This window comes from Pseudorca crassidens, chromosome 2, assembly GCF_039906515.1.
Source record: "Pseudorca crassidens isolate mPseCra1 chromosome 2, mPseCra1.hap1, whole genome shotgun sequence".
Classification (NCBI taxonomy): domain Eukaryota; kingdom Metazoa; phylum Chordata; class Mammalia; order Artiodactyla; family Delphinidae; genus Pseudorca; species Pseudorca crassidens.
In genome coordinates this window covers 102,420,214-102,442,225 of record NC_090297.1, presented here as the reverse complement: position 1 = coordinate 102,442,225, position 22,012 = coordinate 102,420,214, and the positions used below count along the sequence as shown (strand labels likewise).

At 46.4% G+C, this 22,012-nt stretch overlaps 1 protein-coding gene across 8 annotated transcripts in view; it reads left to right on the top strand.

Moving 5' to 3' along the window:
• The window catches only part of IGSF3 (immunoglobulin superfamily member 3), a 99,374-nt gene that overhangs the window by 53,591 nt on the left and 23,771 nt on the right, over positions 1–22,012 (top strand). For 5 of the 8 annotated variants that reach the window (XM_067727401.1, XM_067727399.1, XM_067727397.1 and 2 more), the window contains exons 3-7: positions 1,631–2,008; positions 9,771–10,181; positions 14,707–15,096; positions 16,467–16,526; positions 19,247–19,648. In XM_067727401.1, the coding sequence (XP_067583502.1) occupies positions 1,631–2,008; positions 9,771–10,181; positions 14,707–15,096; positions 16,467–16,526; positions 19,247–19,648 (1,641 nt within the window). The remainder of the gene's footprint in view (positions 1–1,630; positions 2,009–9,770; positions 10,182–14,706; positions 15,097–16,466; positions 16,527–19,246; positions 19,649–22,012) is intronic. The other 3 variants (XM_067727402.1, XM_067727404.1, XM_067727400.1) reach the window with 2 other exon arrangements.

Sequence of the window (22,012 nt, the reverse complement as noted above, 5' to 3'; positions counted from 1 at the left end):
TAAGGGCTCCCTGGCCCAAATCCTGGCCTCTCTGGGTCCAGAGCCACAGAGTATTCCAGCCAGGAGGGGCCCTAGCTAGCAGCTCTTTCTTGAGGACTAATTATGGGCTAGGCCCCATGCTAGGGGCTTTATATATGTTATCTAATTAAGTCTTTTGATAACTCTGCGAGGCACACATGATTATCCCTATCTTACAGATGAGAAAACTGAAGCTTGGAGAGGTTAAGTAACTTATCCAAGGTCACAACTAATCTAATAAGTGACAAAGCCAGCATCGGCACACGTGCTAGTCCACTCCAAAGCCTTCTTAGAAATCATTTTGTGGATGAAGAGATCAAGGTACAAGAGAGGAAAAGCGGCTTGTCCAAGATAGCACAGCCAGCTCCAGTTCCTGGCAAAGCTGTGACTAGCCCTCCCCTGCTCTTTCTGCCACAGTGCTGTGCGCCCCCTGCTGTCAAGGGGAAGGCCACAGGGGTGTGCCCCCCTCCCACCTTCTCAGTGGCTCAGGCAGAATCAGTTGTGCTGGCATGGAATGAGTAAGCAAACTCACTCTATTTCCCGCCCCTGAGTCTGCGAGCGGAGACCATGTTAAGAACATGGAGAAGGCAGGCAGAGGCCAGGCGGAGACGCATATCCCAGCCAGAGGGTGGGGCGGCCGGTGGTGAATCAGAGCTCAGTCTCCAGAGCAGCCCGACTTCCTTGTTACGGGGGGCGCCGTCAGTCGCCCCCATCGGCGGCGTGTGGGCATCTGGGCGTCAGGGATGTGCGTCAGCCCTTCCCATTCCTGTTCATGTGGACTCCGAACAGCGGCCTGCAGGAGCTCAGCTTTGCCTCCGCATATGGAGGAAAGAGGGTGTAACGAATGCTCTACCTAGTGTCATGGGAGTAGCTACCTCTTGCAAATAAGGGTGCAGCACCAAAGAAAGGGCCCCAGGACTCCCTCCTCCCAGCCCTCTAATCAAGAAAGGAGCATTTATTTAGTTTCAGCCAGATTGCAAGGCAGTTGGTTTTATTTGTTTTCCTCTGAATTTGTGCCAAGGATTCAACTTTCCTGCTCATTTTATTAAAAACTTTATAAAAGGGGCTTCCCTGGTGGCGCAGTGGTTGAGAGTCCGCCTGCCGATGCAGGGGACGCGGGTTCGTGCCCCGGTCCGGGAGGATCCCACATGCCGCGGAGAGGCTGGGCCCGTGAGCCATGGCCGCTGGGCCTGCGCGTCCGGAGCCTGTGCTCCACAACGGGAGAGGCCACAGCAGTGAGAGGCCCGCGTACCGCAAAAAAAAAAAAAAAAAAAAAAAAAAAACAACACTTTATAAAGGGCATTAATAAATAGATATAAAACTGCCGCATAAATGACAGAGGGACTAAATGAAATTCCCAAGAGTCAGCCATTGAATAAGTAACAGAACCATGTCCTTGCGTGATCAAATTCCCATATATGCAAATTAGAGACAGTGCTTTACCACAGTGTTTTAATTAATATTTATAAATCAAAGAGCGCCCCAGAAAGGGCCAGTAAGCTACTTATATTATTACCATGTCACACGAATAACAAAACCTTTGAACATTGCTGCCTGCTTTGCATTTTGGTCTGAGAAGTAAGTGAGCCTGTTGTGTGTGTCTCCCCCACAGGGGTAGTGTCAGCACAGCGGCAAGTCGCCGTCCAGGAAGGACCCTTGTACCGCACAGAGGGCTCCCACATCACCATCTGGTGCAACGTCAGTGGCTACCAGGGGCCTTCTGAGCAGAATTTCCAGTGGTCCATTTACCTGCCTTCCGCCCCTGAGCGCGAGGTCCAGATCGTCAGCACCATGGACTCTTCCTTCCCTTACGCCATCTATACCCAGCGTGTCCGCAGCGGGAAGATCTACGTGGAGAGGGTCCAGGGGAACTCGGCTTTATTGCACATCACCGATCTCCAGGCCCGGGATGCTGGGGAGTATGAATGCCACACGCCCAACACCGATGAGCGATACTTCGGGAGTTACAGTGCCAAGATGAACCTCATGGGTAAGGAGATAACTGTGTTCACATGGCTGCTGTTCTGTCTGAGTGTCATAGTCAGTGTGAGCTGCTATCATAAATTATCATAGACTGCACTGGGTGCTTAAACAACAAGCATTTATTTCCCAGTTCGGGAGGCTGGAAGTCCCAGATCAGGGTGCCAGCATGGTTAGTACTGGTGAGAGCCCTCTTCAGGGTTGCGGAGTACTGACTTCTTGTTGTCTCCTTACATGGCAGGAAGGGAAGGAGAAAGCTGTCTGGGGTCCGTTTATAAGGGCACTAATCCCAGGGACTTTCCTGGAGGTCCAGTGGTTAAGACTCTACGCTTCCACTGCAGCGGGCACGGGTTCAATCCCCGCTCTGGGAACTAGGACCCTGCATGCAGTGTGGTGCAGCCAAAGAAAAAGGTGGGGGGCACTAATCCCATTCATGAGGGCTTCACCCTCGTGACCTAATCGCCTCCCCAAAGCCTCATCTCCAGATACCATCACACTGGGGATTAGGTTTCAGCACAGGAATTTGGGGGGGAACATAAACATTCAATCCATAACACTGAGTCACTTCTTTTATAGTGCAGTTTTATTTGACTTTAAAAGGAGAATCCAAAGCTCCCCAAATATTTTAGAGGTCAACAGGTAGCATAAGTGAACCAGGTTTGTGTGTTCACTTGTAAATAGTAGAAAGCTGAAGCTAAAACTTAAAGAAGATCTAATGCAGATGTTAAGAATTTCAGAGAAGGTCAACTGACCCTCAAGCTGGTGAAAGGGGATATAAAAATATAAGGCAAGGACATTTGTGGTTGATAAGCTGAAGAACTGATGAGGAACACTAAGCAGGTGACATCAGCTGGAAGAGAGGCCAAACCTCTAAGAAACTATGGGCCTTTGTTTTTTTTTAATTTAATTAATTTATTTTTTATACAGCAGGTTCTTATTAGTTACCTATTTTATACGTATCAGTGTATACATGTCAATCCTAATCTCCCAATTCATCACACCACCACCACCACCCCTCCTGCCACTTTCCCCCCTTGGTGTCCATACGTTTGTTCTCTACATCTGTGCCTCTATTTCTGCCCTGCAAACTGGTTCATCTGTACCATTTTTCTAGGTTCCACATATATGCGTTAATATACATATTAACGCATATTTGTTTTTCTCTTTCTGACTTACTTCACTCTTACTTACAGTCTCTAGATCCATCCACGTCTCAACAAAAGACCCAATTTCTTTCCTTTTTATGGCTGAGTAATATTCCATTGTATATATCTACCACGTCTTTTTTATTCATTCGTCTGTCGCTGGGCGTTTAGGTTGCTTCCATGACCTGGCTATTGTAAATAGTGCTGCAGTGAACATTGGGGTGCATGTGTCTTTTTGAATTATGGTTTTCTCTGGGTATATGCCCAGTAGTGGGATTGTTGGGTCATATGATAATTCTATTTTTATTTCTTTAAGGAACCTCCATACTGTTCTCCATAGTGGTTGTATCAATTTACATTCCCACCAACAGTGCAAGAGGGTTCCCTTTCCTCCACACCCTCTCCAGCATTTGTTGTTTGTAGATTTTCTGATGATGCCCATTCTAACTGGTGTGAGGTGATACCTCATTGTAGTTTGGATTTGCATTTCCCTAATAATTAGTGATGTTGAGCATCTTTTCATGTGCCTCTTGGCCATATGTATGTCTTCTTTGGAGAAGTGTCTATTTAGGTCTTCTGCCCATTTTTGGATTGGGTTGTTTGTCTTTTTAATATTGAGCTCCATGAGCTGTTTGTATATTTTGGAGATTAATCCTTTGTCCGATGATTCATTTGCAAATATTTTCTCCCATTCTGAGGGTTGTCTTTTTGTCTTGTTTGTAGTTTCCTTTGCTTTGCAAAAGCTTCTAAGTTTCATTAGGTCCCATTTGTTTATTTTTGTTTTTCTTTCCATTACTCTAGGAGGTGGATCAAAAAAGATCCTGCTGTGATTTATGTTAAAGAGTGTTCCTCCTATGTTTTCCTCTGAGAGTTTTAGTGTACAGTCTTACATTTAGATCTCTAATCCATTTTGAGTTTATTTTTGTGTATGTTGTTAGGAAGTGTTCTAATTTCATTCTTCTACATGTAGCTGTCCAGTTTTCCCAGAACCACTTATTGAAGAGACAGTCTTTTCTCCATTGTATATCCTTGCCTCCTTTGTCATAGATTAGTTGACCATAGGTGTGTGGGTATATCTCTGGGCTTTCTATCCTGTTCCATTGATCTATATTTCTGTTTTTGTGCCAGTACCATATTGTCTTGATTTCTGTAGCTTTGTAGTATAGTCTGAAGTCAGGGAGTCTGATTCCTCCAGCTCCGTTTTTGTCCCTCAGGAGTGCTTTGGCTATCCGGGGTCTTTTGTGTCTCCATACAAATTTTAAGATTTTTTTGTTCTAGTTCTGTAAAAAATGCAACTGGTAATTTGATAGGGATTGCGTTGAATCTGTAGATTGCTTTGGGTAGTATAGTCATTTTTACAATATTGATTCTTCCAATCCACGAACATGGTATATCTCTCCATCTTTGTTTTGTTTGTGTCACCTTTGTTTTCTTTCATCAGTGTCTTACAGTTTTCTGAGTACATGTCTTTTACCTCCTTAGGTAGGTTTATTCCTAGGTATTTTATTCTTTTTGTTGCAATGATGAATGGGATTGTTTCCTTAATTTCTCTTTCTGATCTTTCATTGTTAGTGTATAGGAATGCAGGAGATTTCTGTGCATTAATTTTGTATCCTGCAACTTTACCAGATTCATTGATGAGCTCTAGTAGTTTTCTGATGGCATCTTTAGGATTCTCTATGTATAGTATCATGTCATCTGCAAACAGTGACAATTTTACTTCTTCTTTTCCAATTTGTATTCCTTTTATTTCTTTTTCTTCTCTAATTGCTGTGGCTAGGACTTCCAAAACTATGTTGAATAATAGTGGTGAGAGTAGACATCCTTGTCTTGTTCCTGATCTTAGAGGAAATGCTTTCAGGTTTTCACCATTGAGAATGATGTTTGCTGTGGTTTTGTCATATATGGCCTTTATTATGTTGAGGTAGGTTCCCTCCATGCCCACTTTCTGGAGAATTTTTATCATGAATGGGTATTGAATTTTGTCAAAAGGTTTTCCTGCATCTATTGAGATGATCATATGGCTTTTATTCTTCAATTTGTTAATATGGTGTATCACATTGATTGATTTGCATACATTGAAGAATCCTTGCATTCCTGGGATAAATCCCACTTGATCATGGTGTATGATCCTTTTAATGTGCTGTTGGATTCTGTTTGCTAGTATTTTGTTGAGAATTTTTGCATCTGTATTCATCAGTGATATTGGTCTGTAATCTTCTTTTTTTGTAATATCTTTGTTTGGTTTTGGTATTGGGGTGGTGGTGGCCTCATAGAATGAGTTTGGGAGTGTTCCTTCCTCTGCAGTTTTTTGGAAGAGGTTGAGAAGGATGGGTGTTAGCTCTTCTCTAAATGTTTGGTAGAGTTCACCTGTGAAGCCATCTGGTCCTGGACTTTTGTTTGTTGGAAGATTTTTAACCACAGTTTCAATTTCATTACTTGTGATTGATCTGTTCATATTTTCTATTTCTTCCTGATTCTGTCTTGGAAGATTATACCTTTCTAAGAATTTGTCCATTTCTTCCAGGTTGTCCATTTTATTGGCATAGAGTTGCTTGTAGTAGTCTCTTAGTATGGTTTGTATTTCTGCAGTGTCTGTTGTAACTTCTCCTTTTTCATTTCTAATTTTATTGATTTGAGTCCTCTCCCTCTTTTTCTTGATGAGTCTGGCTAAAGGTTTACCAATTTTGTTTCTCTTCTCAAAGAACCAGCTTTTAGTTTTATTGATCTTTACTATTGCTTTCTTTGTTTCTATTTCATTTATTTCTGCTCTGATCTTTATGATTTATTTCCTTCTACTAACTTAACTGGGTTTTTTTCGTTTTTCTTTCTCTAGTTCCTTTAGGAGTAAGGTTAGATTGTTTATTTGAGAGTTTTCTTGTTTCTTGAGGTAGGCTTGGTATTGCTATAAACTTCCCTCTTAGTACTGCTTTGCTGCATCCCATAGGTTTTGAATTATCGCGTTTTCATTGTAATTTGTCTCTATGTATTTTTTGATTTCCTCTTTGATTTCTTCAGTGATCTCTTGGTTATTTAGTTACATATTGTTTAGTCTCCATGTACTTGTGTTTTTTACGGTTTTTTCCCTGTAATTGATTTCTAATCTCATAGCATTGTGGTCAGAAAAGATGCTTGATATGATTCCAATTTTCTTAAATTTACCAAGGCTTGATTTGTGACCCAAGATGTGATCTATCCTGGAGAATGTTCCATGTGCATTTGAGAAGAAAGTGTAATCTGCTGTTTTTGGATGGAATGTCCTATAAATACCAATTAAATCTATCTGGTCTGTTGTGTCATTTACAGCTTGTTTTTCCTTATTAATTTTCTGTTTGGATGATCTGTCCTTTGGTGTAAGTGAGGTGTTAAAGTCCCCCACTATTATAGTGTTACTGTCGATTTCCTCTTTTATAGCTGTTAGCAGTTGCCTTATGTATTGAGATGCTCCTATGTGGGGTGCATATATATTTATAATTGTTATATCTTCTTCTTGGATTGATCCCTTGATCATTATGTAGCGTCCTTCCTTGTCTCTTGTAACATTCTTTATTTTAAAGTCTATTTTATCTGATATGAGTATTGCTACTCCAGCTTTCTTTTGATTTCCATTTGCATGGAATATCATTTTCCATCCCCTCACTTTCAGAATGCATGTGTCCCTAGGTCTGAAGTGGGTCTCTTGTAGACAGCATATATATGGGTCTTTTTTTGTATCCATTCAGCAAGCCTGTGTCTTTTGGTTGGAGCATTTAATCCATTCACGTTTAAGGTAATTATCGATATGTTTGTTTCTATGACCATTTCCTTAATTGTTTTGGGTTTGTTTTTGTAGGTCCTTTTCTTCTCTTGTGTTTCCCACTTAGAGAAGTTCCTTTAGCATTTGTTGTAGAGCTGGTTTGGTGGTGCTGAATTCTCTTAGCTTTTGCTTGTCTGTAAAGCTTTTGATTTCTACGTCAAATCTGAATGAGATCCTTGCCGGGTAGAGTAATCTTGGTTGTAGTTTCTTCCCTTTCATCACTTTAAGTATATCATGCCACTCCCTTCTGGCTTGTAGAGTTTCTGCTGAGAAATCAGCTGTTAAGCTGATGGGAGTTCCCTTGTATGTTATTTGTTGTTTTTCCCTTGTTACTTTCAATAATTTTTCTTTGTCTTTAATTTTTGCCAGTTTGATTACTATGTGTCTTGGCGTGTTTCTCCTTGGGTTTATCCTGCCTGGGACTCTCTGCGCTTCCTGGACTATGGGTGGCTATTTCCTTTCCCATGTTAGAGAAGTTTTCTACTTTAATCTCTTCAAATATTTTCTCGGGTCACTTCTCTCTCTCTTCTCCTTCTGGGACCCCTATAATGCGAATGTTGTTGCATTTAATGTTGTCCCCAAGGTCTCTTAGGCTGTCCTCATTTCTTTTCATTCCTTTTTCTTTATTCTGTTCCGCAGCAGTGAATGCCACCATTCTGTCTTCCAGGTCACTTATCCGTTCTTCTGCCTCAGTTATGCTGCTATTGATTCCTTCTAGTGTAGTTTTCATTTCAGTTTTTGTATTGTTCATCTGTGTTTGTTTGGTTTTTAATTCTTCTACATCTTTGTTAAACATTTCTTGCATCTTCTCGATCTTCGCCTCCATTATATTTCTGAGGCCCTGGATCATCTTCACTATCATTATTCTGAATTTTTTTTTCTGGAAGGTTGCCTATTACCACTTCATTTAGTTGTTTTTCTGGAAGGTTGCCTATTACCACTTCATTTAGTTGTTTTTCTGGGGTTTTATCTTGTTCCTTCATCTGGTACAAAGTCCTCTGCCTTTTCATCTTGTCTGTCTTTCTGTGAATGTGGTTTTCCTTCCACAGGCTGCAAAATTGTAGGTCTTCTTGCTTCTGCTGTCTGCCCTCTGGTGGATGAGGTTATCTAGAGGTTTGTGCAAGCTTCCTGATGGGAGGGACTGGTGGTGGGTAGAACTGGGTGTTGTTCTCAGTGATGGGCCTTTGGAAGGTGTCTCTGAGCTGCCTGGGGCGCTGCTGAGTCAGGAAGCTGATGCAGCTGCAGGACCATGCTCAGACCTGAAGTGGGTCTGTGTGTCCTTTGGCTCCAGGGTGAGGAATTTTGTACCAGCTGTCTCCCTTGGCCCCTGGATGATGGAGGAGGTGGCGGAGAAGGGAGAGGGATTTCATTGTGGCCGGCTCTGCGCCACAGTGTTTGCCAATGTGAAGGGTCAGAAATATCAAGGCTGTTCTCTTTTTCTGTCCACGTCATAATTTCCAGGCTTAATTGTGATAATAAAAACTAGAAATTAAGATTTTGACCCTTCACATCAGAGAGGGGGTCATGTTTAGTCTCCGCAGGAAACTGCTGACCAGGTGACCACAGAGGAAATCTCATTGCTTGCCTGACTCATCCCCATACCGTGGCTTCCTTCCAGCCCACGAACATGACACATGTTGACACACGAATAATATGAAAATTAAACCTACTAAAAAATTGAGGATGCTGCTGCCTCTCTCTACCACAACGTTTATTTATTTATTTATGTACGGCTGCTTTGGGTCTTCGTTGCTGCGCACGGGCTTTCTCTAGTTGCGTCGAGCGGGGGCTACTCTTTGTTGTGGTGCACAGGCTTCTCATTGTGGTGGCTTCTGTTGTTGCAGAGCACGGGCTCTAGGCGCATGGGCTTCAGTAGTTGTGGCTCGTGGGCTCAGTAGTTGTGGCTCGTGGGCTCTAGAGCACAGGCTCAGTAGTTGTGCTGCATGGGGTTAGTTGCTCTGTGGCATGTGGGGTCTTCCTGGACCAGGGCTCGAACCCGTGTCCCCTGCATTGGCAGGTAGATTCTTAACCACTGCACCACCAGGGAAGTCCTTTTTTTAAAAAAAAAAAAAAGAAGAAGAAGAAGAAATAACCTTCCTAGTGCACTGCACTGCTGACATGGGGGTGGGGTGGCTAGAAGGGAGAAAATGAGCAAGTTGTATAGAAAATGGGAAACTCGAAGTTCCAGGAACTCTTTTTGTTTGAAGTTCAGTGAGAAGCCAAGTTAAAATGTCTGGAAGCAATACTACCGTGAACAACAAAATCTTATTTGACCTGACAGAGAATTCCTTTTACATGTTATTTTCAGGGAGTTCATTTATTATATAAACTGAAATTTGACCCACTTTCTTTTAAGTCTACAAACATTATTTTACTTATGTATTTTTTTTAATTGAAGTATAGTTGATTTAGAATGTTTCAGGTGTATAGCAGAGTGATTCAGTTATACCCACATATATTCTTTTTCAGATTGCTTCCCATTATAGGTTATTACAAGATATTGAATATAGTTCTCTGTGCTATATAGTAAGTCCTTGTAGTTTTCTATTTTATATATAGTAGTGTATATCTGTGAATCTCGAATTCTGAATGTATTCCTCTGCCCCCAAGTCACTTTTTATCTGAGTGTTATTGAAATATCAACCAGGTAAGTGTAAGCGCCAAAAAATTGCAGTCCAAATCCAAACAGAAAATTCGTTCGGTTTCTGTGCCATCTGGGGTCCTCCATGGCCACACAGGGACTGTCGAAGGCTGGTGGGTGGGAGCTCAGCCCCACGAGTGTAAGATCTGTGGCTTTGTGACCGTGTCCCATGGCTGTTCCTGTGTTGCAGTGATCCCGGACTCCCTGCAGTCCACTGCTGTGCGCCACACTCTGCACAGAGTGGAGCAGGACCCCCTAGAGCTCACGTGTGAGGTGGCCACGGAGACGTTACAGCACAGCCACCTGTCCGTGGCCTGGCTGCGGCAGCGGGGCGGCGAGAAGCCGGTGGAGGTCATTGCCCTGAGCCGGGATTTTGTGCTGCAGTCGAGCAGCGACTACGCGCAGAGGCAGAGCCTGGGGGAGGTGCGCCTGGACAAGCTGGGGAGCAGCACCTTCCGCCTCACCGTCTTCCACTTGCAGCCCTCCGACCAGGGCGAGTTCTACTGCGAGGCCACCGAGTGGATCCAGGACCCAGACGGCTCGTGGTACCCGATGACCCGCAAGCGTTCTGAGGGGACTGTGGTCAACGTCCAGCCCACCGGTCAGTCTCTCGTCCGCACTCTCTGTCTGGCAGGGAGGGTGGTCAGACAGGCTGTGCAGACCCTTCTGGCGGTTCTGCAAGTACTCGGGGTACATAGGGCCCAGGTAGCCCCAGCCCTGACCTTCTCAGGCTGCACTCCCCCGGCCCCTGAGTCCAGCTGGGCTCTCGACCGGAGCCAAAAGCTATTGCTTGACCGCCTCAGCTGGGCTAGGGGCGGGTGTTCCCATGGGCCTTCGGTTCCCTGGCTTGGTTGGAAGTTGGTGGCGTGCCGTCCTGGAGCTGCAGCAAGTGCCCAAGGGCCTTTCCTTGTTACTGCTCACCTTCAGTGAGGGGCTGCCATTGTCCTGGTGAGCGGACCTGTGGTTTGTGGGAGGTGAGCTGGGGCATCTGAGGCACAGGTGGGGGGCCCCCTTCGGGACCTGTAGTTGGACACCCCGCCACCCCACCCCATCCCATCTGCTCCAGTCAGATGGCGGTGGTCTTGGTCTTTGCATAGCTTTCCTGCCACCTGGTCTTCTGCCATCCTAAGGGTGTGCTTCAGACTTACCTAATAGCACAGATTCCCAGGCTCAGGCAGTGCAGATTCCTGAGTCAGCCTTCTGGGGTGGGACCCGGGAAGCTGGATTTTCAGTACACTTCCACCGTCTGTGCTTTGTCAGACGCAGAGCTAGAGGTAAAAGGGCAGAAGCGACTCTCTGGACATCTAATGGGCGTGAGGGCTTTTACGAGAAGGGTTGGGCTCCCGCGCTGGGAGCACTTTATCTGCTCTGTAGGACCCAGAGCATTTAGCCGCTTCTGGAACTTCCGGTACTAAACCTACAGAAGGCACTTTATTTCATATTTATCCCTTCCCTTCCTGGAGGGTGTTAAGAGCAGCTTCAAAAGTCTGGGCCAGATTTTAAGTCTTAGCGCTTTCAAATTAGGTTGCATCAGTTAATCTTCTTTATTTTAATCTTACCAATTTGGAATGAGGATTTTTTTGAACTTGCCCAGCAAATGTATCCAGACGAAGCCAGCAAAGGGAAAACTAGGTGAAAAAATAGTTGATGACTTCACTCCGTGTCTGTGCTGCTCTGGTTCAGTGGTTGCAGCCCCAATGCTGCCCTTCTCTTAGTTGATTTCAGTCAACACTTAGTAAGCCTCTGCAACGCTGCAGGTGTGGCGATAGGCATCGGGGATTCAGAGATGAATAACGCTTGGTCCCTGCACTCGGGGAACTACAGATGTGAAAGCCAGTGGCTGAGTGAAGGGTGCCCTGGGAACATGGTGAATGGGAAGTGTTCTTGCAACAATGTTTTCCCTGGGTGGGGTGGTTGAGGAAAATTCAGAAAACCAACACATTTGGTGACTTGAGCTGAGCCTTGAAGCTTGAGCAGACATCAGGAGGAGACGCATGAAGGTACAGAATTGTTTGACCTGCTTGACAAGCACAGAGAGGTCAGGGGTGAGCAGATGTTGAGTTCCGGATCAGGAGTGGTGAGAGGAGATAGGAAAGGTGGCCTGAAGCCCACATGCTAGAGTGTGAGCTTGGCCTTGACCCTGTGGTTCGAGCATTTCAAGTTGTTCTCCTTAGAATCTTAGGAGTCCTGTAGAGGTGCCTGAGCGGTCGCTTGTGGGTGGGCATGTGTGTGTGTTCATGTGCATGGGTGCATGCCATGGGGTGCTTGAGGAGGGCGTTTGAAGGCCGCGGTGTTTCCCCTTTGCCGGAACCAAATGTTTTCTGTACTGGGCAGCAAAAGACTTTGTATGAGGAAAGGAAGGGCTCCCCGCTACCGCCCTGCCTGAGCATAGCTTGAAAACCACTGCTGCCAACATTTGGAGGAGGGAATAGAGATTTTTAAGCAGAGAGTGACACAGTCGGGCCTGGGTTTTAGAAGGGAACAACCATGGAGGCCACCTAGTGTTGGCTAAACAGGTTGGGTCTGAAGTTGGGAGACCAGGTAGGGAAGGGCTGATAAGGCCAGGGCTAGCTCAGTGGCAGTGACCTAGGAAGCGGGCAGTGGGTGCTCGAGGCAACAGAATGGAGAGTATTGTGGAAGGAGGAATCCGAGGCTGGGGCTTCGGGGGATACCTGGAACTGTGATAAGGAGGGATGAGGCAATGTGCCAAGTCTTGCTTGAGAGCCTCTGCTTCCCCTTCAGTGGCAGCACTGGGTGTCTTTGCATTTGTTCTTGTAAATTTTGGTCAAGGAGTCCATGCCGCAAGCAGACCTTCATAGAGATGCTCAGCATGTGAAGCACCCAGCATGTGATCAGACGTGGCACTCAGAGGCTGAGCTTGGGAGCGATGAGGGCCCAGGATAACTGTGGCAGTAAGAGGTGGTCAGGGGAGCAGATTCGAGAGACAGAGTGGTCAGGCCAGCGGGAGAAGCAGGAGGGATGGTGTCATGGACCCAAGGGAGGAGAGCTGGTCCAGAGGCTAAAACATACTTGAGAAACGCCTTTGGTTGTGATAGGCAGGGGGTGTCACTGGGGACATTTGCTGGGTCAGTGAAGTGTGGGAGAAGGCCCAAAGCCCAATTTCAGTGAGCTGAGGAGTGAGGGGGTATTGGAAAAAGCATAAATCGATTTATGGAGGTTTAATTGACTGGGTATAACAAGGGCAAATGGCTGTGCAGAAAAGAGGATGGTTTGCCCTGAATCTCTTCTTCAATCTGGGAATGTGAAAGCTTCACCAAGCCATGGGGAGATTCCTGTGAGACCAGAAGACTCTTCGGCCGCCAAAAGAAGACAGCCACTGTTGCAGCCAGCCTAACTCTGAAGAAGTAGGAAGTCTGAGGTCTGGGGCACCTGTTTGCATGTCTTCAGTGGCATTTATGTGGAAGGGGTGCTTTTTTTTTTCCCCCCCTAAAATCTCTGATGTTGAGGTATAGATTACTGCAATCTGGTTGACCAGAAAGCCAGTATGTGGCAAATGACATGGGCTCCGTCCCACGTGGGTGTATGCCTCTAGGCAGAGGTTGGCAGAGTGAAACCCAGGTCTCTCAGCTTGTTCTTTTGGGAAGGGAAGCTGAGGCAGCAGCTGTCACTTTAGAAGTGAGCCCTTGGAGTCGTTGAGGGTAATTCGCTTTGTCAGGAAGTTTGGGTAATAAAGGAAGAAGCTGATTCACTGGAGAAAATGGGTGTTGGGGGCAAGACCCTGGCTCATGTGGGAGGGGAGGAGGTGGAGAGCCTGAGGAACAGGTGGGTACAAAGCCAAACTTGAGCTGGAGAATAGGAATGTGGAAGCAGCACTCTTGTGATTGCTGTGTTTTTTAGGGAAACAGGATTCTCATCTGCTTGAAGAGTGCATGGGATAGGGGGATAAGAATGGGGCAAGGGCCTTAAAGATAAGATACCACTTCAAGATAGCGGTAACGGCTTGGAAATGCCAGTGTGGGGAAGACAGTCGAGATTGGAGCTAATGGTTATACAAGGGATTCAAACATCCCTGTAAATGTGATTCTCCAGTCAATGTTTTCTTTAGAGGCATAGAGCTAGAACTGGGAGGGGAAGGACTTGGGCAGTACTTACAACTGAAGCCTCTCCCACCCAAGGCTCTGTGACTCTGTTTTCCAGGACCCTTCACTCCTTTGTCTTCTGCCACGGGTGCCTGTGAGATACGATCATTATCTCATGGCATTGGCAGTCACCGTGCACCGTTACATGGTGTGTGGGACAGTTAGTGGCGATGAGCCCTTCTTTGATCACGCCCCCCCCCCCCATGCCTGGTTTAACTCCTAGCTCTTTGAAGGGTGCGTGGGTTCATTGACCATTTCAGAGGTCATCTGGCTGTCCTTGGAAGTAGGTACTTTCCCACTCCATCTTTCTAGAGATTTGATCTGACAGGTGATAGATTAGTGAAAAGACATTAGTTTTCACTTTTCCTATGCAGTTTTGTTAGGGATTGTCTTACCTGTGTCTTACTTCCAGTATTCACTTGGGGGTGGAGGACATCTTTCTCTCTCTCTCTCCAGATAGATAGATAGATAGATAGATAGACAGATTTCTCTCTCTCTCCCCAGATAGATAGATAGATAGATAGATAGATAGATAGATAGATAGATGGATAGATAGATAGAATGTTTATTTAGATTGGGGTCAGCACCTGGGGCACCGGGTAATTTGTCTCCCAAGTCTCAGCAGGGTCATGTCTATAATATTTACTGAAAATATTTGTAATCCTGATGCTTTAATGGAGTTCTGGGCATATAGATCAAGGATGGACCTTTGTAATCTGCTGTGCAAGTGAAATTAGGAGTGATATTGCTTGCTGATCTCAGAGTCTAACCTGGGGCGTTATACGCTGCAGACAGAGCCCTGTCGACTTGACTGGGATAGCAAGCCCTTTAGACTCTCTGGGTCTGGCTACCTTGGAGTTCCCTCTGTGATATTCGAGAGTTTTTCTCTCAAGACAAGTGTGGAGGTGCCTTCCCAGTAGTCATCTTGGTGAGAAGGTGTGGGTGGTGGGAATTTGCTGATGCAGTTTGGAGAGCTGGTGCCCTCGGTCACCCAGAATGCATCCGTTTTGTTATTTGTTTTCTCAGACAAAGAGTTCACCGTTCGGCTGGAGACCGACAAGCGGCTGTATACGGTAGGTGAACCGGCGGAGTTCAGGTGCATCCTGGAGGGGCAGAACACTCCCGACCGTTACTTTGCCGTCTCCTGGGCCTTCAACAGCTCGCTCATTGCCAGCATGGGGCCGAATGCTGTGCCGGTCCTCAACAGTGAGTTCACCCATCGGGAGGCCAGGGGCCAACTCAAAGTGGCCAAGGAGAGCGACAACGTCTTCGTGCTGAAGATTTACCACCTCCGCCAGGAGGACAGTGGGAAATACAACTGTCGTGTGACAGAGAGAGAGAAAACAGTCACCGGGGAATTCATCGACAAGGAGAGCAAGCGTCCCAAGAACATCCCCATCATCGTCCTCCCCATCAGTAAGTGCAGGGATGTGCTGCTTCCTCCTCCTCCCACTCGTCTGGTTCAGTAGCTAGCACCATCTGACAGAAGTCGGGGGAGAGGAGAAGAGCTGTGGGGAGGGAAGGGCAGGGCGGGGCAGGTTCAGTCCGAGCTGGCAGAGAAAACCCGTTACCCCTCTCCTCTCTCCAGCTCACCTGCCCACACTTAGCAACCCTGGTAGGCAGAGCGCCGGGTGTATGTTTGCAGGCTGGAGAGGGGCACGGCAGATCCTAGCGCTAGCAGCTCTGTGTAAATGCCTGCAGTGCCAGCTCAGCCTGGATGCCAACCAGGAATCCAGGACAGCTGTTTGCTCCTGTGTGGGAATGAAGTCCCAGAAGAAGTGGGTGGATGCCCGTCTTGAAATCTCACTTAAGAGGGTTGGTCTTTTATGGGAGGATTTTAAATGCTAACGTGCATTATTAAGAAAGATTCGCTCTCTGGGTTTTGGAGGTATAGGGGATTGGCATTACCCTAATTGTCCATCCCCTGTCGGAACTGGGTTTTTAAAAGTCAGTGGATGGGACCTCTCACATCTTCCTGGAGCACAGGCTTTTAAAGCTTAGCTTGTTTCCAAGGCTGCTTAGGTGGGCTCCCCGCCTCCTTGTAGCTGGCATTGTCTGGGTGGGAATCAGTCAGGACTGGGGACTCGGGGGACTGCCTGTGTTTGCTTATGTTGGGTTTAATTATCCACAGTATCAGGATGTTCTCATTAATATCTCATTTCTCTCATAGTTTTGTTTTTAGTAAAATGAGAATGCTTAGAATGCCCTGATTTTAAGCAAGATGGTGAAGTTTTTAAACTAACCTTTATTTAACCTTTTGCTCCACTGCTCAAGCTGTTCTTTCTCTTAGCCCTGTAATGATTCCTTTTTCATTTTTATTTACACTTTTACATGTTTAATATAGTTTCAAGTGTGAAGAAAGGAAACAGACAACAGGGGTCTTGCCACTCTTTTTTTCTTTTCTCACCAACAGGATGACTTTCCTTTGTGCTTTGTTTTTTTTTTAAATCTCTCTCTCACACACATCTCATCTTGAAATTCTTTTCTTTCTTCGACTGTTTCCCCCTGCAATGCCTAGCATGGTGCTTTGCGTAGGGTAGGTGCTTGCTGAATGGAATTGGTTAAACTGGATGCCCACTCTCTTTAGTATTTTCCTGTCGGACTGCGCCTGCCTTAACCACGGTCTCTACTTTTAAATCTGCAACTAATTCCTCATTGTTCTATAAGGATCCAGTGAAGGGCAGCCACACTGTGTACTCTTCCCTATTTTTTGTACTAAGAGATTTCCTCCATCCCCTTCCGAGAACTTGTTTGATGATCTGTGGCCTGCTATATTGCTTTTCCAGCAGATAACTGGGTAGTTAAAGTCCCCCAGCACCACCAGATCCTGCCCCAAGGCCACTTGGGTAAGTCTACCAAAGAACAACAGTGATCACATCGGTAATGGTGATAATAAAAACTCAGATTTTAATGGCGCTTTTCCTCTCAAGAGCCCAAAGTGCTTCTGCGTGTATCATCTCCTTCTCCACTCCCACCCCTCCAATCCTTGGAGAGGCCAGTATTCTATTCATCCTGTGAATGAAGAGGCCAGAGCACCGTACAGGGAAGTGGCTGAGCTGGTCTGATAGTGGTCGGTCAAGCTTGCATCGCATGGGAAGTATTTGCTTCTAACTCCAGACTCACTGCTCTGCGCTTAGCCTGTGCTCCGTCATCAACCTCCTGATTGGAAATTTCGTTTGTAACCGTGCACTCAGATTCTCATTAGTTCTGTCCTAGTTTTCATTTAATCCAGAGAGTTTTAAATTGTTGGCTGCCTTTTCTCAGGCCTGAGAACACTTGTAAATAGTCTTTAACGGGCAGTCCGCACCGTGTCTGCATTTGCCTTTGCCTGGGCTGTGGAATGGTTTTGCTTCTCGTAGTTTCACATCTAACTGCGTGGTTTTTCCAGGCTTGCTCAAGTAACAGAGCACCAAACAGCAGCCCTTGTAACAAACAAGCCAGGGCTTATAGAAGGTAGAGCCCATTGGGGTGACAGTAGGGGGTGGGAGTGATGTCCTGCAAGTCATTCTTCTGCTTAAGGCAAGCAAAGGGATTTTTTTTTCCATTGATGCCAAAGTTGCCCTTCTTTAATTCCTCACTTTGAATTGATAACGCTGGAAGTGAGTCATTAATGAGTCTTTAGTCTGAAGAGGAATATTGTTATTATTAATGAGGATGATGAAAAATAATTACCCCATCTGATACCCTCAGTGTCGTGGCCCTAAGAAGTAGGACTCTTAGTATCTCCATTTTGCACATAAGAAATGGAAGCTTGGGTAGGTTCAGTAAGAGCCCCAAGATTGCAGAGTTAGGAAGCAGTAGACCCGGGCCTGAGCGTGGTCTGCCTGCCTCTAAATCCTTGCTTTCAGCCACTCCTGCTACAGATGTAGCTACTCGGGAGCCCTGTCATCTCCATGACTCATCTAGGTATGGCTCCTGGGGAAATTCCTATTCCCCACCCTGTCTGTCCGGACTTTTTTTCATGTGAAACAAGCCAACCCAGAATGGGTGGAAGACACGTTCACTATAGCAAGAGCTCCATGCCTGGGCTCCGTGCTCATCTTTGCGTGTTTCTGCCTGTGGGGGAAACACACGGGAGAAAAGATTGATTCAAATGCATGGTCGTGGGTATGCTTTTCCCCTCAGTAATTGGGTGTGCCTCTTAATCTGGGATTTGATTTACTGATTGATTTAAAATTGATGTATGTGTTTCATGTGGATGGTGCCCAGAAAATTGGAGCCGAATTCGTCTGGTACTTTCTGTTTTTTAACACTGAAGGGCTTTTGGAGCCCTATAGATAATTATACAAAATAATCTACGCATAATTAAGATAAAGTATCCACATTCTTTATAAAAACGAAGAGTTAATGGGAGTAGTAAAGTTAATTATGATCATGGTAACCAGTTTTTGAAAACCTATGTATTAGGTGATTTCTAGACATTGTCTCATTTACTTTTTAACCTTTGAAAAACGTAGCACTCTCCCTATCTCATAGAAGAAGGCGTGTAGAGCTTAAATAATTCCATTGGGGGAGTTCATATAGCTAAGTGAGGAGCGAAGGAGAGAGGAATCCTTATCCCAGAGTTTGATTGGCAGAAACTCAAGGTCAAGAGCAGTGGAACCCCAGGGCTGAAGGTGGACAGCAGCAGGAAGGCGAGCCACCGGCTTTGGTCTGTTCCTGTGTGTTAATGAAAGTATGAAAGCTTGCTCCCCACACACGCTGTGAAATGAGGCCATCTGTGCTCTATTACTGCCCACACCCAAGCAAGCACGTGTTGTCCTCCAAATACTTCCTGTCACTTTTTTTTTTTTCTATCTCCTGATATTGCCCTGAAGGACTCAGATGGCATGTTTGGATGTTCAGCTTTTATGTGACTGCTGCAGCCCCTAAGTTATGGGAAGATTCGGTGAGGTAGAATTTTCAAGGTATTCAACGTACTGAAAATCCAGGTCAAAAGTTCTTGAACCCTGCTGAACACGTTACAGTCATCCTTCAGATTCCGAGGGGGAGTGGTTCCGGGACCGCCCCAAATCTGCGGATGCTCAAGTCCCTTATATAAAATGGCATTGGATTTGCACATAACCTGTGCACATCCTCTCCAGATTACTTATACCTGATACAACGTACATGCTATGTAAAGAGTTGCCAGTGCACAGCAAATTCAAGTTTTGCCTTTTGGAACCTACTGGAATTTTTTTTTTTTTTGGCATATTTTCTATCCATGGTTGGTTGAATCCATGGATGTGGAAGCAGTGGATGTGGAGGGCCTGATGAATTGCTTTGTGCCCTAAGGGTAATGTCTTTCTGTTCTGATTCAGTCTCAGGTCTTAGACGCTCATGATCCCACACGTTATCTTTGTGTCCAGTAAAGGGCCTCCTAGGTTATCAGCTCTAAAATCACAGGGAGCGAAACCCAGAAGCAGCCAGGGCTTGCAGCAGCAGCAAGTGTCAGAGTGCTCGCATCCTCCAAGGTCCCCTTGTACCTGAATAGAGTGACATTTGTACCCCTCCTCCTTTGATGTCAGTGGGGAGGGCTCAGTGGAGCCCAGAAAGCCCCAGCGTGGCACTCTCTCCCTCTGCACAGAGAGCAGCATCTCGGTGGAGGTGGCCAGCAATGCCAGCGTCGTCCTGGAGGGTGAGAATCTACACCTCTCCTGCAGCATCCGCACAGCGGGTAGACCACTAGGCCGCTTCTCCGTCATCTGGCAGCTGGTGGACAGGCAGAACCGCCGCAGCAACATCATGTGGCTGGACCGGGACGGCACCGTGCAGCCTGGCACGTCCTACTGGGAGCGCAGCAGCTTTGGGGGCGTCCAGATGGAGCAGGTGCAGCCCAACTCGTTCAGCCTGGGCATCTTCAACAGCAGGAGGGAGGACGAGGGCCAGTACGAATGCCACGTGACCGAATGGGTGCGTGCAGTGGATGGCGAGTGGCAGGTCGTGGGGGAACGCCGGGCCAGCACCCTCGTGTCCATCACGGCTCTCGGTAAGTAAGCTCGGCAGTCTTTTCGTGGGACCGTTGGGGAGATGCTCCCATGTCAAGACTCTGGTAGGAGGTAGACGGCACCTTCCAAAGGGTTTGATTGAAGAAAGTATTTATGGAAGTGTGGATGGGGTTCAAGGAACCAACAGTGGTTCTCCATGGTGGGCCCTGGGGATGGGCAACAGCTGAGCGCTGTTACTACTCCTTGGTCTGGGTGGTAGGAGTGAAGTTGTAAGGATTCTGGCCTGGGGAGTGGTGGCCCCAGGTGGAGGAACAAAGGCCACTGCCAAAATTAACCTGGAAGAGCGGGAACAAATCCTCTCCCTCCTGCACCCCAGGCCCTCCTGTGCAGGGGCTCAGCCTTCCTGAAAATTCAGAGCAGGGCAGAGAAGGGTAGGAAATCACCTTTTGCCATCTATTTAGCCCTTACTACCCTTCCTGGCTGAGTGTAAGCACTGAAGCTTAATTGTCCCTTGGAATCCTCGCCTAGCCTACAGATAGACACTGTCATTTTACAAGGAGACTAGTGAGACAAGTTGGCTGATTTGCCCAGGACTATAGCTCTTAAGTGACAGACACACAATCTGAACCCAGGAAACCAGCAATCTGTCTTAAATTTTTTTTTCAAAGCCCGTGTTTTTACCTTTTCCTCTATAAGGCTCTTCCTAAAGAAAGCCATTTCCTGATTAGCATGAAATTAAAAGATACCTTGAAATTTGCTAAAACCAAAGAATATTAGATTTGCTTCTCACAGGGTAAAGAGGCTTCTATCAACATTTATCTGCCTAATAGAATCAGTATATTAAAAGACCAATCTGCTACTTTGCTGGGGAGGTAGCTTGTCATGTTAGGTGTTTCTGTTTGTTAAGAGACTGTGACATCAGTTGTCCTCAGTGACTTTGCATCCCACCCCTGGGACCATGCTGCCACCTTCCTCATAGGTAGGGCTGGTGGTGCTTTGGACCATCCTACCCCAGTAAAGATGGCAACACCAAGTGGTTTTGCCCCCAACAAAGTCCTTCCCCCCCCGCCCCATTAGAATCATTTTTACTTTCCATAAGCTTAATCCCAAAGGTTGATCTGCTTTCGGCACTCATCATCCCATTCAGATTTCTGTCTCTGGAAACCTCATCCAGTGGTTGAGTTTCCAGGTCAGCTCACTCCCCATGTCTCTCTCAGCTCAGTACCGTATGTGGACACGTGGAAATGGAACCTGTGAGGAAGGTCCTGGGTGTCCAGCAGAGGGAGTCTTTCCCATCCTGTGAGGCTAGGAATGTCTGAGGGGTGGTTAGGGTTAGAAGTAATTTTTCAGCATGAGGTTGTCCTCTGAGTTTTTTCATATTCACCGTATGTCTGTGGTTCCCATAGCCAGAGCTTACCAAGGGGCTCTGGCCAGGCTCTGCCGAAAGATTCATTCGGTGCCTTTTTACCTATGAAGTTTAAAGTACTTTCCTTTATGTCTATTTTTTTTAAACAAACTACATATTTAACAAAATATAGTATATACTGTGTGTCAGGTACTATTCCAAGTATTTTATAAATACTAACTCATTTAATCTTCACAAGGACCCATTTTACAGATGGGGAAATAGAGGCAGAGAGAAGTTAAGTAACTTGCTCAACGTCACATAGCTAGACAGTGCCAAAGCTGGGCATCTGGCTCCAGGGTCTGTGCCTTTAACCACTGTCTTATGCTTCCTGGGAGTAAAGCAACCTAATAAGTCCCCCGGAATCAGTGGCACACAGATTTGTAGCGTGACTGCCATTCACTGGCAGCTTGATAGTGGACAATTTATCTACCCTCTCTGAGCCTCAGTTTCCTTGTCTGGAAGAAAGGGGTGATGGATTCAGTGAAGTGTGATGAAAGCCAAGCAGTTGGCACCATGCCTGGCCCATAGTGCTCAGGAAATACTGGCTGCTCTCAGTTTTATGAGCATAACGAATGTGGTAACAGTCAGTCGTATTTCAAGGCTGAAGGGACTCTGATCACTTCTACTGAGGAGTCAGTACTGGGGATTAGTGATGATGGAATACGGAGAGACTCAGCCTAGCATACCTGCAGGGCCTCACCCCAGGTCCTACTTGGTGAAGGTCAGTCCCTCCTGCTGTGGGTCCCTCGCTGCCTCTTTGCCGTGGATTCTGTGGGGAGGTAGAAGAGGGACTGGAGAGCAAGCCGGCGCTGCCCAGCCCGGGGAACACAGGCACCTGCTCCACCTGCCTCCCCTGCTCCAGCACTGACGCAGCGGTGGGCCAGGCACAGGGGCCGTCCGGGCTGGGGCGGGGTGCATCCACCTGAGTGTGATGAAGGAAATCGGCCCTGAGGCTCTTTTCTCCTGTTTCAGCACGGAATCCCAAGATATCTTGGGA